This window comes from Uranotaenia lowii, chromosome 3 (assembly GCF_029784155.1).
Source record: "Uranotaenia lowii strain MFRU-FL chromosome 3, ASM2978415v1, whole genome shotgun sequence".
In the NCBI taxonomy this organism is placed as follows: Eukaryota; Metazoa; Arthropoda; class Insecta; order Diptera; family Culicidae; genus Uranotaenia; species Uranotaenia lowii.
Genome location: NC_073693.1, coordinates 197,138,202 through 197,164,088, shown reverse-complemented (window position 1 = coordinate 197,164,088; position 25,887 = coordinate 197,138,202). Strand labels below are relative to the sequence as shown.

Genomic DNA, 25,887 nt, shown 5'->3' with positions numbered 1-25,887 from the left:
CAAGTTTTCATCCCGATTTTCTAGTTTTGATTTCTTTTCATGGATTTGAAGTAGTATGATTAAAGTAATGTTAATACTTTTTTTTCCCTCGGGGGGCCCCCATAAGCCGGGGGGCCCGGGGCAATTGCCCCTTTTGCCCCCCCTTTAATCCGGCCTTGGTGGGGCGGCAAATGGAATGGAATTAAATTCCGATGAAACTTATCTGTGATGCATCCGGGCGGCAGGCATCATCATCATCATCACATCATCACATTGCTGCTGCAGAGCCGTCGAAATGTGTCAAATGGGAACCTATCTTGTACCTACTGCTCAAATGGGGTAGTGATTTGCGTTAAATTAGAATAATATGAGCGACTTTAACTAGTAAAACATCATCGATGGGTACGATGAGTAGTGGCGGAACAAATGGCAGACTATATTAAGTCATGCATATTTTGAATGAGTAATTGAGTTGGGTAAAATAGACTTGACACATATAATTCAAAAACTAGGGCAGAAAATTATATTTCAATTATATGTGTATGGAAGGCACTTTTTGGTGAGAATGATGGTACGAATGGGGCGATCTTTCCTTGCAATTTGAAAATAAATGTTTCTGATTTTTTTTTATTCGTTCTTAGGCCGAGCCGTATGAAGCCATCGGGAGACCGAGGCAATTTTTCTCGTTAGGTCTACGAATTATTTACAAAAGAAGTAAAATACAAACCCTGAAATCCGATCTTATTCAGAACCACAATCCTGTGTCTCAAATTAAAATGTTATCATCAAATCAATATTTGAGAAAAAAAAATTATAAATGCAATAAACGTAAAACAGGGTAACTTTGATCACCGGCGTAAATTTGACCAACAATAAAAATTTTCCACATTATCATCAATAACTCAGTCTACAGTTTGAATTTTTGAAATTTCTACGTTTGAAAGCCTATTAATTGAGTATCAAATAGGGAAAAATTTGGTTTGTATTTGAAATTTTTTTTCTGTTATTAAAAATCTAAGTTCAAAATCTTAAAATATCTATATTTTCCAAGGCTCGCAAACAAACAGCTCTCTTGATGATATCAAAAAGCATTTAGAAGCAAACGGGTTGTATAATCTAAAAAAAAAAAAACAACTTTTTTTCTTTGTAAATGAACAGTTTTAGTGCTATTTTTATAGTCATTTAATGATAAATTTTTGATATTTATAAATTAAGGACATTTTCCTAGAATAAGCCCGTATTGGAGAAATGGATAGGAACCCTATCAAATCGTTAACTTTGAACAAAAAATTAAAATGGAAAGAGTAGGAGGGCCTAGGGGAATGTGTGGAGGTAAAAATTTCATTTGTATTTTGAAGCTCAAAATATTTAGCAATTGTTATAATTTTTGCCCCTGAATCTAGGCAGCATCATAGTTCTTTTTTCGATTATAAATATTTTTAAAATAAAAAGATAAAATTCAAGATAAAATTGACAAACTAGCATATGTAAATATTATGAAGGTGTTTTGTATCCTTTATGATCAAGAAAACTCGTTAAAACCATCTGTCGAGGGCTCAGGGTTGCAGTGGGTGATTCCCAGACATTGATTTAGCGGATACTAGCTCCCAAATTTCGGGTGAGTTTCTTTTATTCACTTTTGCGGTTTTTCTTGAGGTCAAATGATGACACTTGCACTGGTAGTTCAAACAGTTTATTTTAAACAATTATTACACACTTTATTTTTGACTTTAAACTACTTTTACTAACTATAATTAATTTATTACTAAACACTTTACAGAAACAACTATAATTTTGAACTTGCGGCCTGGCCGTCTATCCGTCGTGCTGAAACAATCGTAAGTGAACAAGGTGATGGCGGTTCGATAGGCCCAAGCCGATCTGCGAGGGCATAGAACGCGAAATCTACGGCCAAGAAATTCGCGGAGTTCGAGAAAATCACAATAGGTTCGAAATATTTCATGCGCCTCAGACGCCTCACGCGCCGTCGGTGGTTGCGCCGTCGATGGTTGCGCCGTCGGTGATTGTGCCGTGTTGAAATTACGCTGGCTGATGTAGAGGATCGATTTCCATGCATAAACACCATCAGAATAGAGACTGATCAATGTCATCCCAAAGCCTCAAATTGTGAACAGAAACGAAAACGATATTTTAATCAAATTTAAAGTACTCTAATAAATTTCTGCATCCATATTTTACGTTCATAAGAGTCCAGTACTGGTTTTAAAAATACAGAACATGCCACAGTCCCCTTTAGGGGAGATGGGGGCATAATGGCCACCTTAAGGAAAACGCTTATTTAACCATAGAGAACAGCTGTAATATGTGAATTACATCATTGTTTCGTGATCAGACACTCAAATAGTCTATTGCCTAATTGGATGGAACTTGAAAAGGTAGATTAAAACGTTTAAAAATGCATTTTAAAAATTTTTGCCAAAAGCTGAAAACCAGTCACTGTAGAGGCATAATGAGAAACCCCTCGAGGCAGTATGAGCACCATCAATGAAGGCATAATGAGCGTTTTCTGCTGGGGATTCTAGCAGCAAATTTGACTCGATGAAGTCAACTAAGTAAAAGAGCTACAACTTGACTTGTACCGTCTGACGATTTGGCCTATTGGTTAGATGTCGGAGAGGTAATCAGTAGGCTCGAGTTCGATTCCTGGTCGAGGTGGTTTTTTCATTTATCATTCATGATCATGATTGCACTAAACGGTGGGGCGTAGGTTTATCAAACGAAGTAATAACAAAATAATCCAGGTCTGTTTGTAGAATTCAAAGAATTAACACATGCTCATACATTATGTTTCTGGTGTTTTGTTTAACGGATGATGCTTTGATGCTATTAGCCGTATAATGTAAAAATAAAAAAAAATCAATCACAAATGATATGTGCAAAAAAAAATCCCCTCGAACAGGAATCGAACTCGAGTCTACTGATTACCTCTCCAACACCTTACCAATAGGCCAAATCGACAGACGAAACAAGCCAAGCTGTAGCTCTATTATTCAGTTGATTTCATCGAGTTGAATTCGCTGCTAGATTCCCCGGCAGAAAATGCTCATTATGCCTTCATTGATAGTGCTCTGTTCGCCTCTAGTGAACAAATTAAAGTAAAAAAGCGTTTTAAAATTGATTAAAGGGAAAAATCAAAAATTTTATGCTGTTGAAAAATGAGAAACAATGTGTAGATCATGTTGCAGTGCGTACATTTCAGATCAAGATGATTTGAAGGTCATAAAAGGTTATTTGGTGGTGCTTAAAAATTATAATATTTTCGTCACTTGAGAACCTAGCTGGTTATTATTTAATATTTCTGTAAAGATAAAAAGGATATTTCTTTTTTGGTGAAAAATTAATACTATGGGTAGTACGAAACAAGTCCTTATGAAAATTTGTTTAAGAAAATACGTACTTATGTAGAAAAAAGGAGTGCTCATTATGACCTGGGTGCTCGTCAGCCCTCATCTCCCCTATATAAAAATTAATCGAAATATTTAAAAAAAAAGCGATCAATATGACTCCGGATTACGGAACAAACTTTTGAAACAAAGTCACAATCAGAGCCAATGAAGAAATTACTAAATTTTTAATTAAAAAAATAAATTTTATTCCGATTTCATATTCATAAACACAAAAAAAAATGTTTAAAATTAGTCAAAAAGTGATTCTAAATGTGACAAAAAAATAAATTTTAAAACATAAAATCTGAATGTAGACTAGATGTTCTAAACACATAATCAGTACTCATTAAAAAAAAACAAATGACACATTCCACCGTGATCTGTACCAACACGTGAAAACGATCTATCTCCAAAAGTAAACGAAACCCATTTTCAGTACCTCATGATAGGCCAACATTTGCACTACTTAACGGTAAAACCCTTTTGAAAAAATAATATTCCTTTACATTAACCCTTTAATACATAGTGTTGTTTTAAAACAACACTTATCAAAATCTAAATATCTTGGAAACGCGTGGATATTTTTGAAAAATGTTCTAGAGATTAAAAGGAATTAGCCCATGGTATTTATATCACGGTATTTTAATGTTTTTGTGAGATATCGAACAAAGTATACGGAAAAAATTCAAAATGAAATTTATTTATTTTTTCGAAAAAAGTAGTTTTTGGAAAATTGCTGATATTTCTTCAGATTTGCAAATCCTATCAAATTTTTTAACTTCAATCAATCATAAACACCTTTCTGCACCCAAATGACAAGGTTTGGAAGAAATTCACAAAATTGTATTGAAATGAATTAAGAATTTCAAAATTATTTTCCAACTTTGGTGGGCCATAACTTTTATAAAACTCAAAAGAACGACTTCAAACATGTTGAGTTGTGTTATTCGAATTTAAATATATTTTATTATATCACTGAATCAATAACTGATATTGTCATTTAAAATAAGTCATGCATTAAAGGGTTAAAAACTCAATTTGCGTAAAGGATCTATAAACATTCTAAACCAGAACATCACATTGATATACGCTCTTTACTCCGGAACAATTTTTCGCTACTACTCCGCAAACAAACTGAAAATAATCAATTTGACAATTTATTCAACATAAAAACAAAGTTGCAAATGAATGCGAGCTTATAACTAAAGCTAAAAATAAGAAAATAGCAAAGGGTGTATAAACAGGTTAGACAAAATACTACTTGAGCGAGGTTCTTTCTACTATAGCGCGTTGTTTTTTCATGAAAACTGATGTTCCTCTATTCTAACATATAGGGGATGCTTCTGAAAATCGTTTATCTTTTATAAAAGCAAAAATTCCAAGTGATTTTTAACAAGCGGTTGTATTTTTTTCAAACGCGTTTTTCTCGATTTGCCATATATGGAGATAGATCATTTTCATGTGTTGGTAATCGCTTTTGGTGTCTTCAAATAAGTTGTGTTTCTGACTTGTAGAATCTTAAAATTCAATATCTCAGAAATCGACAGAGCATGCAAAAAATTGAGAGTTGAGTCACCGAATTTAGAATAAAAAGGTTAATTTCGGCGATTCTCTTTCTGTTTGTTCTGCCAACGGCAGGCAACGAATACGAATTCGTACATGCGAAATCAGTTTGAATCGCACACTCGTAGGTACGGTGTGCTCGCATTTTATCCCCGTGTTTTTTTATATGTGCATTCAATCGTGGCAGTCGACTTCTCAGGGCAGCAGTGATTGAAATCCTCACCAATTTTCTCATCAGAGGCATTCAAAATACACGCTTTGAGGCCTCGCATAGCTATACAGGAGACGATACATATATGTACATTAATTCAAACCTCCCCCCATGAGGAGGATCTGCTCTGAGAGACACTATTCGTTTGCTGCCCCGAACGAACTACATCCCAGTAAGCGCGTCCTCTCAAAAATCGACAGAACATGCTTAAAATTGAGAGTTGAGTCACCGAACTTAGAATAAAACGGTTAATTTCGGCGACACTCCAAGAACGCAAATATTCTCATTCGGTTTGTCCTGCCGAGATAACTAGAGGCAAAGAATACGAATGCGTACATACGAAATCAGTTTGAATCGTACTCTCGTACGGTGTGGTCGCATTTATCTCCGTGTTTTTTTATATGCGTGGTTTCAATCGTAGCAGTCGACTTCGCAGGCAGGCAAACACGCGTCTCGAAGAGAAACATACAAAAACGATTCGGGTTGTTTTCGTGTGTTTCTCTGGAGGGCGTGGCTTGGATTAATTCATGTCACTCATCCAAGGCACGCGTATGGTGTGTTCCTCTCTGCCGATTAGATGATGCAAAATCGCCAGAGAGATCGATACGATCCCTCTGTCGATTTGAGTTACCTCTCTGGCGATTCATGTTTACTGGGAGGGCGTGTCTTACACCGAAAAAACTATTCACATGACCGCTACGTGAAAATATACATGGATTTTTGCCACCCTGAAAATCATGTGGAATCTACGTGAATTTCAGGTAGCAAACAGAGCCCGCGTAGCGAGCAGAGTTCACGTAATTTTCATGTGAGTTCCACTTGAAGCGTACGTAGAAACAATTCGTTCTGTTACATGAAATTCACGTAGATTTCATATTGATATGAACATAGTGGATGTTTTATTTCGCCTATTAAATAAAAAAAATGTTTTTATTTTGCAGGGAGTTTTATTATGTCGAATTAATTTTATAACACGAAGCACATACTTCTTATTTCTACTTTAACACTTTAACTACACATTTAGTGGTATGAATAAGGTTTAGCAATTGCTTCGGTAGCTTTTACTTTGCTCGAAATCAATCAAAGCAAAAGTCCAAAGCATTTGCTTAGTTTGGTATGAATAAACATTTGCTTAGCGGATGTGTACTAAAATCTTAGAACATAGCTTTTGCTTCGAAAAATAGAGCTATCCAACCAGCAGAATCTGAAGTTTTCTAAAGTAAAATGAAAGAAGACGATCAGAAAATTGAAAAGTACGGCTAAAGGAGCCTTGAAGTCGACAAATCGGGTGGTGGGTGTAGAAACGACCGGATTTTTTTGGTTAATTTGTGCTCGTAAGTTGATGATTGAAGAAAAATGAATACATATTCAAATATTGTCAAACAAAAAATGGCCTAACTTTAATATTTATCATAAGTTCTCCCCCACCCCCACCCCATTGTATAAAAAATAGGCAATAGGCGCGCATTTTAATTTAGATATTTTTTCTTAAATCTTAGAATTATATAAAAATGAGAGATCTGTATAATGTTTTAAATTATTACAATTTATTTCTTACTTTGAGCCAATTGGGACTTCATCCACTATAGCCTTTTTTTTTAATTTGACATATTTACTAATTGATTTGTTTAATTTCATCTTAGACGAATGATTTTATACAACGACAAGAATATGAAAAAAGTTGGGTTATCACTTCGACTTTTCTTTATCCATGTTGAAAATGCCCTTTTGAATTGTTTTGAAGTGAAATATTGCTAATTTGATAAATTCATAACGTTATTAAAGAATTTTTTATTGGAAAAGTCTGCTACCGAGTATGCTTAGAAAATAGAGCAATTGCTTAGAGATTTGCCGAGCAATTGCTTTAGATTCGAGCTTTATTCATACCAAACTAGCTTGTTCTAAAAGTAAAAGCTCCTGACTGAGAAAACAGCTGTCAAAAAAAACTTTATTCATAACGACCGAAGCAATTGCTTGAGGCGACTGCTCGACTGCTCGATTTAGTTTAGCAAAAGCAATTACTAGGTTTTTTCCATACCACCCATTTACACTTCACATAATCACTAAAACATCGTCGATGAAATGACATTTTGAGGATGAGCCGCGTTGCTGGCCGTGCTATCGACCCCGATTCCGAATTCTGTGTAAATAGTAAAAGAAAAAAACAACAAAGACACAATGAAATAATTACTATGGACTTACGAAAAATCAGCGTTTGCACGCTCCAGAATTTGTCTATCTTCCAGCTCCAGCACCAACTGTTGGATCCGGCGACATATTGAAAACTGTTTTCATCCACATAGATGCTACGTGAATATTCTTTTCTGAATTACGTGAATATCACATAGAATGCACCAAACCCCTTTGTACTTGGCGGATCACTGGATTTTCACGTAAATCAAATGTGTCTTAGTTTTGACAAGAAAGGGCTATGTGATTTTCACGTACAGATCAAATGAATTTGTGTTAGCTTTTAAGTGATTCACGTAAATCATAGAAAAATTCACGTAATGAGTGTCTACGTGAAAATCCAGGTAAATTTAAAGTTTCCTTTTCGGCTGAGTGTAGATTATATTTCGTGGCACTCATCCAAGGCACGCGTATGGTGTGTTCCTCTCTGCCGATTAGATGATGCAAAATCGCCAGAGAGATCGTTACGATCCCTCTGTCGATTTGAGTTACCTCTCTGCCGATTCGTGTTTACTGGGATATTGAGGAATCATACGTTAAAATTACTGTTTCTCACAGTCTTCTTTTAAAGATTCCGAAAAAAAAAAATTAAAATTATTTTAAATGTTTTTGTTTTTTTTTTATTTATTTGACAATAACGAACTGATTAAAAAATCAACTAAATTATGTTCGATTTGTGAAAATCTGACCATCTGGAGGGTCAAAACAGCTTTCAAAGCATATTTCTCTTATAAAATTGTACAAAAAATAAAATTTCGTGACGTGAATTCACTCATTCGTGCTGTTGTAACTCAGCATGATTCCAACTAATTTCAATAAAATTAAGTGTTTCAGATTTGCCTCATCAATTTCAAAGAAGATCTTATTTTATATTGTATTACAATGTTAAAGTTTTCTCGTATAATCAAAAAGTTTACTTTTTGTGTGACGTGAATTCACTCATTAGAGACTATTTTTGTTCGCTTTTTAAAACAACTCCATTGGACATAAAAAAAAAAATCTTTTTTCTACACAATAAAGCAGTATTTGTTGGCTTCAAACATATTAAAAAAGTTTCAAAAACAATCAATCCATAAATTTTTATTAATTATTTTGTAAATGTAGTCAACATCTACACTTTTTCCAACAAAAAAATTATTTTCAAAGTGATATACATAAAACAGCTAAAAAAATTTTGTTTTATCAAAGCAATCGAAAGATTTCATTCAATTCAACCACGGTAAATGAAAAGTTCATATACCGATATTTCGATAGCAACTTACTACCTTCTTCGAATAGAAAACGCTCACTGAAGAAGGTAGTAAGTTGCTATCGAAATACCGGTATATGAACTTTTCATTTACCATGGTTGAATTAAAAGGAATCTTTCGATTGCTTTGATTCAGTTGAATCATTCAACCAAGTAGGCTCACAATACAATTTCTTTTAACTCTTTTTTCGATGGTTTTGTGTGATTTAACGTTGAGTGATACAAGCGCGTAGAATGTGTCAAATGAGTTTAGAAGTTTCAACAAAGATCTCGTGCTCCCAATACTTAGAAAACCGTTAAACTTGAAAAACAACAAGTTCTGAAGCAATATTTTTTTAATCCAAATTGATCAAATAACATGCAAAGTTAATGAGTTGACCCAAAACTGTAATTTCTTTATTTTATGTTTGGGGATCGACTGATTTTTGTGTTTTTCTTGGGAAATTCCGGCTTGCAGTCTATTTTAGAGCAAAAACGATTTTTTTATGTATCCAACGTTACAACCCGTTTTGGATCTTCTTCAGGGACGACACTTTTTAGTCCCTGAAGAAGATCCAAAATGGATTGAAACGTTGGATACAGAAAACAAAAATCGTTTTTGCTCTAAAATAGACTGCAAGCCGGAATTTTCCAAGAAAAACTGTAATTTCATAATTCATATCGTTATTTTAAAGTAATCTCGGATGATGAAATCAAAAAGAGAGTTGTGTTTGATCGAATAGTTTGAAAACCTGGCTCGCGAACTATTTGGCAAAATTCCTTATTAAGAATGGACAAAATATTTTTCATAACTCTTAATTTAGCATGAGAAAACTTCACAGATAGGCAAAAACGTATTTTGTTTAAGTTAGACCACCAGCTGAAATCAATGAATATTAGTAAATTTTTAAGGTTGAATCATTTATTTTTTTAATTTGAATTTCTTTGCAATTATTCGTTCTTCTGAAAAGAGACATCATATGTAACGCTTTTTTAACAAAGCGCAAATATTTGAAGGCCTTTCACGGTTTTGAAGGCCTTATTAAAGTCTTTAGCGATAACGAATGGTCAGACTTTTTTATTGTTTGAAAATCGATGTCTTCTTAGCGTTTGATATTGATTCGTTATCGAAAATTATTGATTCAAATTTTTCCTTTCTTTGCATATTTTTAGGAGTTTCTATTACCGCTCTAGATTCTGGATAAGATCATTGCATTGGAATGTTGTTCAAAGTTTGAAGTTTCCATAATTTTAAGGATTTGAAGCAAATTTAGTCAAAAACCATATTTACAATTTTGATTCTAAGTTTTTGATTTTTTTTTTTTGACAATTTACAAGAGTTTTAAAATGCCACTTCAAGAATAGGATTTCTAAGGCTGATTTAAGAAAAAATGTTTGACATTGATAATTTGTATTGCCAATATCCATTCCTAAAATTACTCAATATACCTGCCCGAATTGCGCCCGCATTTGCTAACATTAGTCGTGAAATTTAGCAGAAGTTCAAATTGAATTATGATTGATTATGATGTAGATATGGGTGCAAAAAGGAATTTTCAGAACAATTTTCTTTAACATGGGTAAACTTCTTGAAGAACTTGGATGAAAATTTTAAATACCAAGTGACTAAATTCAACTTTCTCTGCTTTTGTTCGAGTAGGTACTACTTTATATACTACCCCAGCAAACATAACATCGCATAAGAAATGTCAGCTCAACTCGTTAACAATGTTAATGCGAATCGTAATTCCTACCAAACCAAGTAAATGATCGTAAAAATGGTTAGTTAAAGTCTACCGACTCGTATATGACAAAAGTCCGCCATGTTTGCAAATTTGTCTCCCGCGTGCGAGATTCAAATGAGAAAACAACCTTGTTGTTCTCTTTGCGATAAGCAGTGCAACCAGATTTCTAAAAATCAGAGGGTCCATTTGGATAAACTGGCCAATGAGTGGAGCAGCAAATATTGTCGCTGGCAACGGTTTGCATGCATTCCCGATCAGAAGAGCATATCAAAAAAAAAACTTAAACATATCTTATTGAGATATTTATTTCTAAATGAGTTATAATTCTGTTTTTAAAATTAAGGTTTTATGTTTCCATAAAGCAAAATTATATCTTATTTTGATACGAATATCATATTTTGATATAAGCTTGTTTTGAAAAAATGACGGCAGATTTCATGAAATATCATGATTATATCAAATTTTAACAAACTTGGCCATTTTATAAATTTGTTATTATAAAATCAATTTCAAAGTTGTTCGAGAGTTTCGAAACCATTTTGTTAATTTAAAAAACTTTTTTATCAATATATAATGGTGTGGTATTCAAATGATGGTCTCATTTTTATGTTTGTCAGATCCTGAATCAAAACAAATGATACAAATGAATTAATGCTGTGAAAAGTGTACATAAATATTTATCATGAAATTCTTGAAACGATAAGAAACAATGCACCGTAATGTTAAATAACTTGGCATTGAACTCCGTTACAGTTGAAAGAATTAAATGAAAGCATTATTTTCAATTCAAGAGATGAATGATTTCAAGAAGCTAAAATCCATCTAAGTAAAAAAAAATATTTCGATTATCGTCAGTAACGTTTTCTAAATCAACCATTCAAGAAGTAAGTAATTAAAGCGAAATAAGTATACAACAGATTAAAACAATGTGCTTTCCACTTAACTTAAACATTTTTCGAAACGTAATATGAATAATTCCATTTGTTGCATTTGTAGATTTCATTTTATTTCGTTTGTTTTCATGCATTTTTCTTTGTTCTTTTGTTTGCAAATGTGGCATTAATATCCGATTAATAATATGATCTAAAATAAATTCGAATATTATACAAACTAGCTGAAGCTACCCGATCTTTCTTGGATCTGTTTGAAAGTTAAATATAATTTGATTGTTTAACTCAAAGTATGCGTTGTTTTTGCTCAAATAATCTTTCTACAAAAATTCACCTAGCGAGTTGTGAGAACAGTTTTAATCCGTCGTTTTGAATCTTTTCGAAGAAAAAACATTAAATGGAGAATTTTTTTCACAATTATTTCAATATTCATGATACAAAAAACTATTTTAAATGTCCCCTATCAAATCCATAACGGATTTAGAAAAAAAAATTACGTTAGCTTTCATACATTATAAGTGTAATCGGAACACTCAATTCCTGACAAACTCTTTGTTATACAAATCGTACAATTGTTTAAAGAACAATATGTGGTATTAAAATGTAGAATTTTAAGTTTACGTATCGTGCATCGTAATTGAAATGCTGGTCCAGATCCAACATCATTCCGCTATACATGCTGAGCTGCTTTCCCACTCCGATGAATTTGACCATTATTTGATTGACGCTGTCAATTGAACATGTTCAGAAACGCTAAAAATTTCAAAAATATAATTAATTATTTATTTTTAAAAAGACATCAGTCAAATAGATGAATCAAGAATTATTTATATGTATGTTCATCCAAAATCAATGGGTTTCAAATTTAAAAGGAATACTAATAAAATCAGTTTGGCAATTACCTTCCAGTACCTTCGGCATCCCCGTTGATGAATCAATCTTTATGCTCAGATTGTGGAGCATGTCGTCCAGGGCCTCTGATCGAGGAGACCAAGGTCAGCTTGGTAGTTGCACCGTTGTTCTGCGAGAAAATGAGTGAAAGGGCAATGGAATGCATGGAGGAATATTCCGGGTCTTTCCACATCCTGTGTTTGACCGATCCTGATACACCTTGCCAGGCTGTCGTCTTTTTTGTACTCCTGGATATTATCCTGAGGAACTCAGTCAATGACGAAGTTAGATTTCAACATCTGGAAAAGTAGAAAAAATAAAAAATATAAAACCAAGTTTACAATTCAGAATCGTATCAGATTAAAATATAATAGCAACGCTGATCTTCAGACATTGAGCGCGATTACAAACAATGATCTGGTACTGTCGTAGGTGAATGACTTTCCGGATTCCGCCTAACTGATTGCACTGAATGAACGTTGTTAGGTTTTTAGCATAATATAGTTCGTCCTCGTGGATTCGGTTAAATTCCTGCTCCTGGGCGGCCTTGGTTGCTTGTAGATCCACGTGTTGTTATTGAAGCGATTCGTAGTCCGATCGAAGTTGTTCCAGTTTGTCCAACAGTTCTTGTGCCTGTTGGCTCTTCTCGCTGATGCTCTGCTATAGGGTTTTCTCTGCGCGGCCCTGCTTTTCGGAGCGAATTTGCAGCGCCTCCAACTGGCCCAATACGTCGGCGTATTGATGGGAAAGCTGCTTCAACTCAAACTGCATCTCGTTCAGGCTGTTCTCCAGGGCTCTTTTCTCAGTTTGGAGCAGGTCCCGGTCCGATTGGAACGTGCGCAGATCATCGCTGACCCGTTCCAGGCTTATGCGCAGTTCGGCAATTTCCGCCAAATTTGCCTCCATCTCTTCGTACTTACTCTCCAGGGTTTCGTACCGCTCGGAGATATCTTTTAGTTCCTGCGCTACCGCTTCCTGTTCCTGTATGGCGGTGCTGCAGCTTCTCTTCCACCATTGACTGTCGTTGTTGCAGTTCCTCCAACCAGCGGAACGGGGATTTCTTCCTTGGATTTGGTTGCATCTGAAGCCGCCTTCGTGGAGCTTGCCAGCTGCTTGCTGGCTACTAAAAACTGCTAAAAACAAACAAACTACTTACTACTGCTGATTAAAAACAAACTTACCAGAAATTTATTCCCGATACTTTACGGCAATTTTATTTTGGACCAGCAGAAGATTTTTCGGTTTTAGTTAGCGCCAGAAACTGGGAGCCGCTGCAGTTATTGTGGTTATGTGTGCATCGTACGCGTCGGTACTTGCCTTTGAACAACCGGATGCCCCGAATCGCTTCGGTCTGTTGAGATACCTATCGATTATTTTACTTCTGAATGCCATGCCGCGGCACCGGATGTTGAACAACCTACGACTTGGGACGCCCCCAGCAGGACTGTTTGGATCTAAAAGGGGAATTAAAAAAGGGTTTCAAATAGTTTTATTTGAAAAAAAAAAAATAATGATAACGAACTTACCGTGAGCGTCCAACAAGCTTGTGGAACCAGAACTAGAAACTGGAACTGAACCTGGAATTAGAAACCCCGTTTTCTGTTCCGGCAACTGCAGCCTAAATTTCACTGACCCCAAGCGTCTGATAAATGCAAAGTATGGCAGTACACGCTCATTTTTTATTAACCATTTATGGTTAACTAATAACCATTTTATAATTTTTGCTCCAAAACCAGAGTGCCTCCAGCTACGGGTGGATGCATTTTGAGAAAAAGTAGGCAAGTAGGCAGTTTTTAATAGGCGGGGGGTCGAGACGGAACGCTTTTTGACAGCCAATTGTTCGCCTACCATGCCTACGATTACAATTGCCTGTCAATTTGGTTATTTTTTAACAATAAATTTGAGAGAAATTCTAACCATCATGGCAGTTTTCAAGAAATAACCAAAATTTGGTTAAAAATTGCTCCTTGAATTGAAAAAAACTGGCATTTTCATTTCACCGCCATTTTCCTATTCACCTTTTAAGTAGCTGGATGATTCTGTTTAAGTTCATTTTCCTCAAAAAGAAATACTGAAAAGACAGTGGTCCGATCCGGAAATATATAGAAAGGTAAGTTTTTTTTTTGCATTGCCCTTAAATACTTTGGTTATTGAATTGCTGCCGGAAGATCTTCGATTTATGCGGGAAGTTTCATCCTTTGGGCGGATGCTTCATATCAACATACGGTTCCCAGGAGCAGTGTCAGTGTCACGATACCTTCCGGCAGTTATTCAAGAAATTAATTCTATTTACTAATGGAAATGGAACCAATAATTCCTTCCAAATGATTTTTCGGATATTTACTTTGACTATGGAATTGTTTGTTTGCACCGTTAACCCGATTTTTTTACATTTGGCAGTTTCGCCCTTTTGAAATGTTACGCTATATTAGTGTGTGAAATTTCACACATTTCGGAAATAAGTAGACCAACACATTAAATGTGTGAAGGTACTGCTGCACATTTTTGGGAAACTGGTTGTCATCAGTGTAATTAAAATGCGGATTGAAATGAAAATTTTACAAAGTTTTATTGATTAATCATGTTAATTGCAGATGATTTTTTTCCTAGTCCACCTGCGTCCGACTTTTACAAACTGATATAAAATTTCTTAAGTTACACTCGTTTAAAATGGATACACTTACGCATTGGCGAACTGGAGAACGAAGACATTTCAACACTATTTTTTTAGAAAAATCATACGAGAACATATTATCATAAAGTTTTTCAACATTCAGAATTTCACCAACAACATAAATTTCATTTTTACTATCAATCAACAAACCTTCGACAGATAAAAATAGATTTTCAAGAAGAATAAAAGAATCATCATATCGAAAACTTCTACAGGTCGCCCTCGAACAGATGCTTATTCCTTCATGTACAACTCTATTAACTGCATTAAAATGACTGCAGTCAATCTCAGGATCAACAAGCACTTCACCGGGAAGAGAGTAGTTTAAATTGGCATTGAATTGGCTGACTCTCGGTTTTGTTTTCCATGCAGATTGTATCCAGTTCCTTATAGGATTATCAGCTGATACGCACGTTTGATGGCAAATTCTATTTAAAATATACTTTGAAGTGATTTGCAACACTGGATGATTATTAGATGTGTGAAAATTAATAAGCATTGCATTCCCATTTTCAAAAGGGAATAACGAAAAATTCCATAAAGCTCCAAGATGTCGAACTGCATCAACCAGGTGATTCAGAAGATGTATATTAAAAACCATGTTAACTTCCCCGAAATAATTTTGAAACTTTTGAACAAATTCCGTTAATCTTTTTTGACATTGACGTAGTGTCGTCTCCGAAATAGTCAACTCCAATAATTGGAAAATACTGCTCGAAAATAACATTATCAAATCTAGGTATTCTGCAGCAAGTAAATCGTGTAGTATTGGATAAAAGCAATGGAATAACAATGTTTCCCATTCGTTGGCTTTGAATTTCTTGTGTTCTTCTATTGAACGTGTTCGTCTAGGAAAACAGCTAGGCAACCTGATATTTAAAAACCGTTCGTTGATTGTCCGCTTATGGTTTCCGACGTAATGATTTTTACCTTTATTTTCCGAGTCACCCTCCATTAACAACTGCCATAGAAGTTTTGTGACTCCCATGAGAGCCAAGTGCATATAGTCGGGCGGCATTCCTTTGACTATGTTAAAATCAGGAACGCCAGTGAAAACACTTATACCTGGTAGTGAATAAATTACACCATTAGTAAAGAAGAATGTTTTGCTTAAAAATTACTGAAGTAATACTTCGGTTTAGAATAAAACATTTCATAGAGGGGAGAAAGAGATACATACAGAAAAAGAGCAAGAGAAACCAATAACAATACCTTTGATTCCAAACTTTGGTTCCTGGCTTATAGAATCGTGCACTTGAAACATAAGTTTCCTAGTTCCTTTGTCCGTTCTTAGTGCATATTGCTGATAAGGGTAACGCACTTGCCTATTGACGATTTTACCAGGATGCAAACAATACGTACATCCATATCGACCGTTGAACTGCTTCGAACAAAAAATTTCGCATCGTGCGACCGAATCCATGCAGTTTTGAAGGAGGAAAATTTTATAATTTGTTGATCCTATCATCATTCCTTCCCGTAGGCGTCGTATTTCCTTGATGAAAGGCTTGTGGAATAAAGCCGGGTTAGGTTTGCCTCTAGTAAACCACAGCGCTGCCATAATCAGATTATTTTTGCAAAACCTTAGCTTCGGTGGCAAATCGTTGATGGCCAAAAATAAAGGATAAATGGGTTTTTTATTTGTACATTTAAACGAAGAGGCTCCATCTTCATTTGCCGTGAGTGTTATACATTTTTCAGTTTCATTTGCAAAAATTGATTTAGCCAAAATCCCCTGGTTGATGTCCGAAATTTTTTCCATTCGAATCCTTTCTTTGTAAGCTTCAATTTCTGTGGCATACTTCAACACAGTTTCTCTAATTTGTTTTTCGATGGGTAAAGCAATAAAATAGTCGATTTTAGTAGAACCGCATCCTTCTACTGGACATATCATATTATCTTCAGGTACGCTGTCAAATCTGTAAAATTATAAAACGATTATAATAAAATCATTAATTTATTCTGTATAATCTCACCCATACTGGCATTCCTCACAAAAATATTGCCTTTCGGTCAAATAGGGATCGGGAAAAACACTGGCAAACGATGCATATGTTTCAGGAAACGTTTTATGATTACTTATGACGTTAAACATTTTTAGCATGTCTTCTAGACCAACCTGCGTGAGTTTATGTTTCACATAAAAATTTAGAAGCATAAACAGCACATCTATTTTTCGCACGTTATTAGAAAAATTGACAAAATCTTGAAGGTTGCAGAATGAATCCTAAAATAATATAGATCTAAGAATTTGAAATCGAAATAAGAATTTAATTGATAGTACTAATCCATCTGGAGCTGCTGCATCAACATTGCATTGAATTGTCGGCTCGCTGCGATTATCAGATGAATCGTCCGGGATAAGATTTATATTGGCAGGAAGATTAGCTTGATATTCCGAAGAAGTAGAACTTGATTGTGTGAGGATTTCAACACTTTCACGATGCTGATCAGATTCTCTATCACTCATAGACGAATCCGATGAGGTTTCATGGATTGAAATACTTGCGGATGTGTTTGAATCGGCAATCGATTCCATGTTTTCCTGATTGGAACACATGGCCCGCTCATTAGGCAATAAACACATATCATTTGATGTTTGATCGGTAGCTGGGTTGGGTGAAATGCGTTTTATATTTGCCTAAAAATGTTAATGTCACCATCAGATTATGATTTTTTTATAGCTGTTCACTTTAACCTTCTTTGTATATTTTTTCCCACTCCATGGCTCCAATAAATAATACTGTCGAGGTCGGCGCTTTCCAGGCATAGTTGAAAATATTTAAAAAAATAAATTTCCTTGATTAAGAATGATTTTTCCAGGTTTTACTATTCTGCAGCACTATACTATTCTGTCTTCTTTCAGGAAAAACAACTCTGCAGAAATTCTGGCGAATAACTAAAAGCTATAAAATTCGGTTTATTAATCATTTCCATTACATACAGTTAGTTGTTCTTCTTACTTTTAGTCTCTCTGTTCAATCCGAAAAAAACACCAAACTGATTTCTCCTAGCTACGCCTAAATCCTACATTAGAAATTTTTTATTTAACTTCAATTATTTTGCAGATTATTTCCATAACTTACGGTAAGTTTATACAATTTGTATTAATTCTTTGAAACTTTCAGGATCTTCAGTGTTCGACCTCTGGTAACCCTATTCTACGGTGAGTAAAGTTTGGTAAGTATTTGTCAACAAACTCAATCTACTGGCTGTAACTTTTTTACTTACAGGTTGCCGAAATATTCCTAACTGATCTCTTCAACTTTTTCGACAACAATATTGTTAATTTCCTTCCAAAACTCGTTCAATTCTTCCGTACTTTCTCAATATCAACTTTCTGCTTTCATAAATCTAACATGTCAGCGCCCATGCAACGATTCAATGCTACACGCTCAGACGCATACATCCATTTTATTTTACACGCTGCGAATTCCGTTTCCGAATCTAGGTAAACTTCTAGAATTACTCACTTTTGGGAAACTGGCAGAACAGTCCTGGTTTTTTTTAAATGTCATGATTTTCATAAAAACACCTCAAATAAAATCGAATGTGTAGTTAAACTATTAGAAAATCAAATAAATATATAATAAAATTGTTCAGATCATATCTAAATGGCGTTTTTATATATATATGAACTGTAGACCAGCCTAGAAGCTGCTTACTGCTGTTCACGGATAAAAAACTCTATAAAAAATCCATCACTTTTTCCTCATGAAAATAAACAAAACGGCAATATATCCATTCATTTTCCCCTTTTTCGTTTTCAATGCTAGTACGCATAGAAGCTATTTTGAAGAGATATAACTTTACGTTCCAACGAAAGTGCATCAACAGGAAGTTTCGCCCTATTCGATTTTATATAATAAAATGCATCTATTAAGCTTTAAGTATTCTCAACCTTCACTAAATGTAAATTTCAACGAAAACTCACCATTAATATCAGAATCACATTGACATTGAAGTAACTTTTCAATTGGTTAGTGCTTCTGATGACGACGAAATAAATGACTATAGTGCGATGAATGTGTTTTGAAATGTTACACTAAAATTTACATCGATCCAACATGTTAAAAAGTCCATCAGTTATGACGCGTTTTCTAGAATAAGGCATTTCTCCACTTGTCTGTTCGTCTGATTTCTCATGTTTACGTTTTCTCGACATATTTTGGTAGGGTAAACATAACAACAACATCACGCATGTTCAATGACCAGATAGTTACGAAATAAAATTGGCAGTGCAATTGTAGTGGGTTTTCAAGCACGCTTAGGTGAGGAGAATATAAATTCTTAATTTAATTGATTGTAAATTCATAACAAGTTCAAACATGAAGGTATGTTAATACTTTTAATTAAAGAAGTTTTTAAAAGAAACCATTGAACAGTGCTTATCATCAAAGATCAAAATGGCGACCAGTTGGTGTTTACATTTTTCAAAACAAAAACAAAAAGTTACCCTACCACAATCTGTCTCAGGAAATACTCTATTGAAAAAAAAAAACAGATTTCTACACCAGGGCGTGTACAGCTTCGAGTGTGTTCTTATACCAATACACGGAATCGTCCATCTTGTGACAGGCAATCGTAATCGTAGGCATTGTAGGCGAACAATTGGCTGTCAAAAAGCGCTCCGTCTCCACCCCCCACCAATGAGAAACTTTTCGAACCCCTTGCTTTCTTTTTCTCAATATGCAACCACCCGTAGCTGTAGGCACGCTGTTCTACACGTTGTGTTTTTCGCAACGTGTAAAAAAAATATTTTGTGTTTAAATTCGGGAGCGTATTTATTTTAGTGTGGTTAATTTTTCTTAATCAATCGACAAACCATCTTAATCGTGTGTCAATTTTGACATTGTGTAAGCGCGTGTTCGCGGTTTCTGAAAGTTGTGGCGTCAATATGGGCCGAAAATCCGTTGACCGGAAAAAGCTGCTAACAGCAGCAAACAAAGAAAATTTAAAGTTTTTGGACGAAGCTGAGGTAAGTTTTAAATATTAAATTTGATTCCTTTTGTAAGATATTTTTCTTTTCTAGATGCCGACTTCGTCGGGTTCCCGCAAAATCAAGAAAGAGGGCCTAGAAAGAGCGGTTTCTGATAAGGTGAGTTTTTGTTTAATGTGCAAAATAAAATTTTCGAAAAACTACGTGACAACATAAGTCCAGCTACAATTTTGCTTTGACAGACTTTTTCGATATTTTTTATGGTTATCGATCGATTATTTTTTGTTCATCATATTCAACTGACAAATCTTTTCATACTGATCATGTGATTCTGGATGTGCTTGGGGAACAGGGTTACCAGGAAGACCCTAACTCAGTAAAATAACGCTTTTTTGCTCATTAAGTCAGTTTCCAGTCCTTTTTACAATTTGCGGTCGATTTTAGACGAAACTGAGTTTTCGAACTAAAGTGTTACTTTACTGAGTTAGGGTCTTCCTGGTAACTCTTCCCTTAAGCACATCTGAAAGCACACAGTATGAAAATAAAGCCCTATTGTTAACTGTAGGGCTTTATATGAAAAGGGTTGTAAGTTGAATATGATGGCCAAAAACAACAATATTTTTTTCATAAATAACCATGAAAAATAATTGATTTTGAAAGTTCGTAAACGCAAAACTGTAGGTGGTTTTATAATATGTCGCATAGTTCTTCAAAAATTGTATGTTGTTGTAATGTTATTTAAGTTTAGGACTTCCTGAATACTTCCAAAGTGTAAGATGTTGTTTATAACGTTAAAAACTAATCATTAAACAAGGATAATATTAACTTTTCTAGTATAGGCAATAAAGCTTCAATCGATTTTGGTGAACAAGTTTTTACCGTTACTGTTGAAAAGCGCTCGTGTGTTCTACATTGTAGTAATTCATTTATTGAAAATTTATTTTTTTACAATGAATAAGAAAGGTACTTTGATAAAAATGTGCTTTGGAAAAAATGACCTATAGAATACAGTTTGGCCAAATTTAAAGCGTTTTTCTAAATTTTCCTTTTTTTTAAGTTTCTTAAACTATGTATTTGCCGAGTCTTTTCATATTAACAAATTGAAAACGTATTAGCTGAGATGCGGTGATAATCAAATCTGACCTTTAGTTTTTAAGTTTCATGGCATTGGAACGCAATTCTGTGGAAGTATTTTTAAATACCTACTTATCTGTATTTTATAAAGAAAACAATTTCTTTTTATTACGTATAAATACATTTTATTAATCCATCGCCTGTTTATGAATAATTGCTGATCTTCATTTTAACATCAAACGGAGGCCACACTAATTTTCGTTTATCTTCTTCTCATTCATTTTTACTACAAGTAGCCTTGATATTATTTTTATCTATAAACCAATTTTCATTGAATGTTGGAACTAACTTTAACATCCGTGAGTTTTAGATTTTATCATGTTGAATGTTACAAAGAACATCTGATAAACTATTTGATTGCTAATTATTGAACTTTTCAAATCATTGACCAAAGGGATAAAATCGACATTTTCAGCGAATGAATCTTCTCTAATTTTCTTCATAATGCTCATTATCTTTATTCCACAGAGAAAACAGTTTTTGATTAGTGTAATTTATTTTGATTTACAAAATATACTAACAACCAAGAATAGTAACGTTTGTTGCCAGAGTTTTTAATCAGTAAAACGTGAATCAATTTTTACGAAAAGTATTTTCTAATTTCAGATTTTTTTTTCGAACTGCATACTAAGTTCTTCAAAGTTCTACTTGATTAAAAAATACCTTTCCTGAAAAAGTTAGTTAAAGTTTTCCTTAACCTGAACTAATAGTTATTTGTGACCGATAGGCTACATTAAAGTGAATAAACAAAAAAAAAATAAAAAATCTACTTATCATCAAAATATAATCAAATAGAAATCAGCGCGACTTTGACTATTCTGTCAGGGTTTCATCTAATTTGAGGGAATTGAATTTGATTAAAGGGATCCGTCGATTATGGCTTCCGATTTGGAATATTTTTTTTAATTCGTGCTTTTCCAAATAATTTAAAAAATTACCAATGAGGAAAAGTTTCGAATAGGTTTCAGGCAAACTGTGCATCCTAACGAAAACTTAATTTAGTTATTTTATTGTCATGCTATTCATAAATTGAATTCCGGAAGTTTTTACATTATCCTATTTTCAGAAAACCAAACGTTCTATCAAAAATCAGCCGATAAAAAAACGCGCCATTGACAATATCCTGGTGGACTGGGATGATGAACGACAAATCTTCTGGAACAAATCTTCTGGGAAACCATTGCCCAGCGTAGCAAGTGCTGAAAATGATAAAAACGATACGGGAGTCAAGCCAGTTTCTCCAATTCGTGTACGCACCACGGAAATGAACGATTATGGGGTTTTTGGAACAATGCCCTTCGAGGCCGATTCGGATTCCGAAATAATGGTGGTGACCAAATCGGACAACCATCCTACTTACCCTTCAAAATCAAAAGATATTCCTCTGGAAGGAACGGAAACGCTCGACAGTCTTATTGAGGAGCCTGAAGGGCCAAGTAAGTTTTATTTTATTACAATAGTAACCAAAAAAAAAAAAGAATTTAATTCATATGAACCCATTTTCTCTTTCGCTGTCCTATGACTTGAACTTCTGTTGTAAAAAATGGCTAATTGCTATTGTAATCGAGTATTTTCAAATCAGTTTTCATACTGCTACGTGCCAAGAAAATGTTGATCCTTACAACGCATGCTGTTAAGTCCATTCTGTTTACTTCAATAGTCTTTTTCACCAGTGAAAATATCTTCATTCCGACTTCCCTTGACGTTCTCTTTCGTGCTGTTTGTGCTTCTGTCCTGGGAGCTTATGGAGCTTTCAAACTCTAACGCGATTTTCTCGAACCAGCGATGTTGGCGTATTCGCCCTTAATTAAAATCGATACCGAGTTTAGAAAATACATTGTCAATGGAATCTTAATCCGAAATTTTCGCCCTGGGTGATTGGCAACTTTGCAAACCAGAGACGATAAAAAATGTCATATCACAAATTAGCAATCGGCAATCCTTTCTGTTGATTGGTTCCAACACTTGGAGCATGTTTGATAGATGTCTGGTCAATATGCAGCGTCGTCAGTGAATGTCGCCGGCACTGGTGTTGACAATTAAAACTCCGGTTTGGGGCTTCATTGACAATATATTGAAAAATCATACATAATTGTTTGCAAACATTTTAATGACAATTGATTTATTTTTATTTCTAGCATGCGTGTGTGGTCAACAATTGGCTATCGATGAGCTGTTGGCCAAAAACCAACGTATGATCGAGCAAATCAGCAAATTAAAAGCTGAGAATAAACTATCTCTGCAGAGGTGTCTGACCTTAACAGACTCGCTGAACTCAAAAATTTTGGGACAAGCTACAGAAGTCTTTACTGAGATCGAAGGGTTCGAAACCATAGACAGCCTCAAGAAAATATCGCAGGCAGCAATGACAGCCAAAAGCGATTTCATATTCGTGAAACTGCTGATGTTCAGATTATGGCCGGACGGTCTTAAGAACTATTCCAAATCGGGGAGGAGCTCCAATAACCCGCATGGAAGGCCACGTAAAGACGGCAAGGCCAGGCAGGCTCGAAGCTCCCGCGAAGAACGCCGTATTCTCGACCCGGAAAAGATAACGTATCTTGAAGGTATATTTTCCTTAGATACTTTTTAACTACATAAAATAATAATTGTTTTATTTCTTTCAGAACGCTTTTATGAACATCGATTATTTCAGGGCGATAGTCCGGCAGTGGCCCGATCGGGAACCTCCGAATGCGGGGCTTTGATAAATCGCGTTCTGGCGTATTATGCCAGAGATAAGTAAAATTAGAAAGAACGTTTAAATTTATATTCATTTATAATTGACGCACAAAATTTATACATTCATAAAAAGTTTGAAATACTGAAATTAAAAACGTGCAAATTAAAATCTATGATTTGTATTTAATCATGTATGCCTCAGTTATGATCTTGTTATGATGGTCCCCCTAAAATAATATCTCAGAGTGAATTGTTTTTGATATGTTGTTTTGAAGCACCTATTTCTGGATGAGATATTTTTTTGATATATTTCACATTGTACAGTATCAAAACATTCAATCTAATTTAGATATAATCATGTTGTAATTATATCTGAGGTTGAAAGAATTTAGTTATAATTCAATAGAACTTTTGTTATAATTTGAGATATTTTAACATCCTACGAGTACTACATTATAACTCATCCAGATAGGAAAAAATTGAATATCAAAATATCTCATCTTGATATAATTTAGTTTTTCTCTTCTGATCGGGATATTGTTATCTCCGGAATGGTAAGTTCGATTTGATGTTTTTGGTGTGAACGTTGAATATATTAGTAAACTAAAATACATTATTCGTTTACTTTTCAGCAAGCTGATCGGCAAAAAACGAAAGGTCGAAGATTAAGATGCGGCAAAAAAGCCGCACTTTGATGGAGCCGTCTGTTGATGCGCTGCTGATGGTGACCATGAAGAATTTAATTTTAAACAAATTTGGCAAACAATAAAGTGAATGTTTTCAGCATGAAATATCGAGAATTTTTCTTATTAGAAAGTGATTTACTGTTTCCATAAGAATCTCTTATAAAAAGCAACAACCTCTCATTGAAGTAGGCGTTCATCTTCAGAATTCATTCGCGTCATAAGACAATCTTATGAATTTCATAAATTTTTCTTATGGCGCCACTTCATAAGAGAATCTTATGGCATACATAATAGTATTTTTCTGAGTGTACGTAAGATAAAATTAGTAGGTAGTAGGATTTTAAAGCTTCAAAAAATTACAAACGAGAAATTGCTGAACCCTTTTTGCTTTTAGGTAATTGAACCAATTGTGTCCATTAAAGAATGGATTGGTGGAGACGAAATCAAAACAAACCCAAGCATTGAATCTTCAGCTGTGTCAACAGCCCCAATTGCGAACCCAAATTATCCCTCTTCTTTGTCTTATAATGGAGAAATAAAAACACGACTTTTAAGAAGCTTTCGTTCATTTCAAGAGATGCGGACTAATCTTGGAGATACTAAACGAATTTCATTAAAAATTTGTCAAAATGTAAAGTTACTAACTTAAGACGAAACTTTCTCAACTGATTGCATGACATTTTTGATATTGACATTATACAGAAAAATGTGAAACGTTAGACGAAATCTTTTTTTTTTAGATTGACACGAACATAGTCAGAAAAAAATGAAGCAGTGTTCCAACACTTTTTGGTTTTAAATAGGTATACCGTAATAAGTCAAGAAAAAATACACGCCTTGTATGTGACAACTGCCCACTTTTATGCAAATATTTTTCGCGAGTTCTGCTCATTGTGTTGCAAATAATAAGTGTGTCCCATTCCAGGCTCGAAGAACCGAACTTGCAAATGAATAGACACAAACTTGCAAATGTTAAAAATAGACTGATTTGAGACTTCAGTCTAGAGAAGGTGTTTTGAGCAGAAACATTTTTGTATAATCTGTCTTTATTTTTTTCTGCTGATTTCAGAAAAGAATTTTTAAACACAGTCAGAGCCGAATCATTCAATCAGTGACAGGGTGAAGTAATTAGGGGTAAGATTTAGAATTCTTATTAAAAATTTCAATTGAAGTTCATTGATTTCACATCTCGAATCCTTGTATCATAAAAATTTTAAAAATATATTGAAGAACAATTTAAAGATGTGTACAAAGAACAAACTAATTACTCACAATCAAATTTCAAATGACTTGGTTCTCAAATTCGTATTCCCGTTCGTTTTGGGATCTTATGTACAAGATTGTGTTGACAATGTTTTGACCTTACAATTTGGCAACGGAATGTAGGCTCATAAAGTAAAACGTGTTGTAGCACTAAAAAAACGAGGATATGCCTTGAACTCGGGGTAAGATAAAGAATAGCTTTATCCCGTTTGTTTGCTACTTTATCACAGCATTTAGTAGGCATCACAGATGCTACCAGGTAAGAATACCTACTAGGTAACATAAAAGCTGACCATCTTCTCAGTTCAGCACAAACGTCTTCTGCTGACAGGTGTTGGTGGATTCAATGTTATTATACGACCTTTTTCTGGCCGGAGTTAATCTTGTGACCTGTTTGTCATGTGA

The 25,887-nt window shown here is 34.5% G+C and overlaps 2 protein-coding genes across 4 annotated transcripts in view; both read left to right on the top strand.

Annotated features, from left to right (window-relative positions):
- Window positions 1-25,887, top strand: part of LOC129757006 (atrial natriuretic peptide receptor 1) — a 278,572-nt gene that overhangs the window by 68,742 nt on the left and 183,943 nt on the right. The gene's annotated exons all lie outside the window — the stretch shown is intronic.
- Window positions 19,676-23,633, top strand: LOC129758390 (uncharacterized). Its single transcript, XM_055755893.1, has 5 exons — window positions 19,676-19,756; window positions 19,811-19,876; window positions 21,918-22,287; window positions 22,990-23,418; window positions 23,479-23,633. Exons 1-5 carry the CDS (start codon window positions 19,676-19,678, stop codon window positions 23,595-23,597), a joined length of 1,065 nt encoding a protein of 354 aa, XP_055611868.1. The 3' UTR covers window positions 23,598-23,633.

What these genes read in the sequence shown, in the direction of transcription:
- LOC129758390 (XM_055755893.1), top strand. Translation starts at nt 19,676, where the DNA reads ATGGGCCGAAAATCCGTTGACCGGAAAAAGCTGCTAACAGCAGCAAAC. An exon ending in AGTTTTTGGACGAAGCTGAG is followed by an intron (nt 19,757 to 19,810) that starts GTAAGTTTTAAA and finishes TTTCTTTTCTAG; the next exon opens with ATGCCGACTTCGTCGGGTTC. An exon ending in AAAGATAACGTATCTTGAAG is followed by an intron (nt 23,419 to 23,478) that starts GTATATTTTCCT and finishes TATTTCTTTCAG; the next exon opens with AACGCTTTTATGAACATCGA.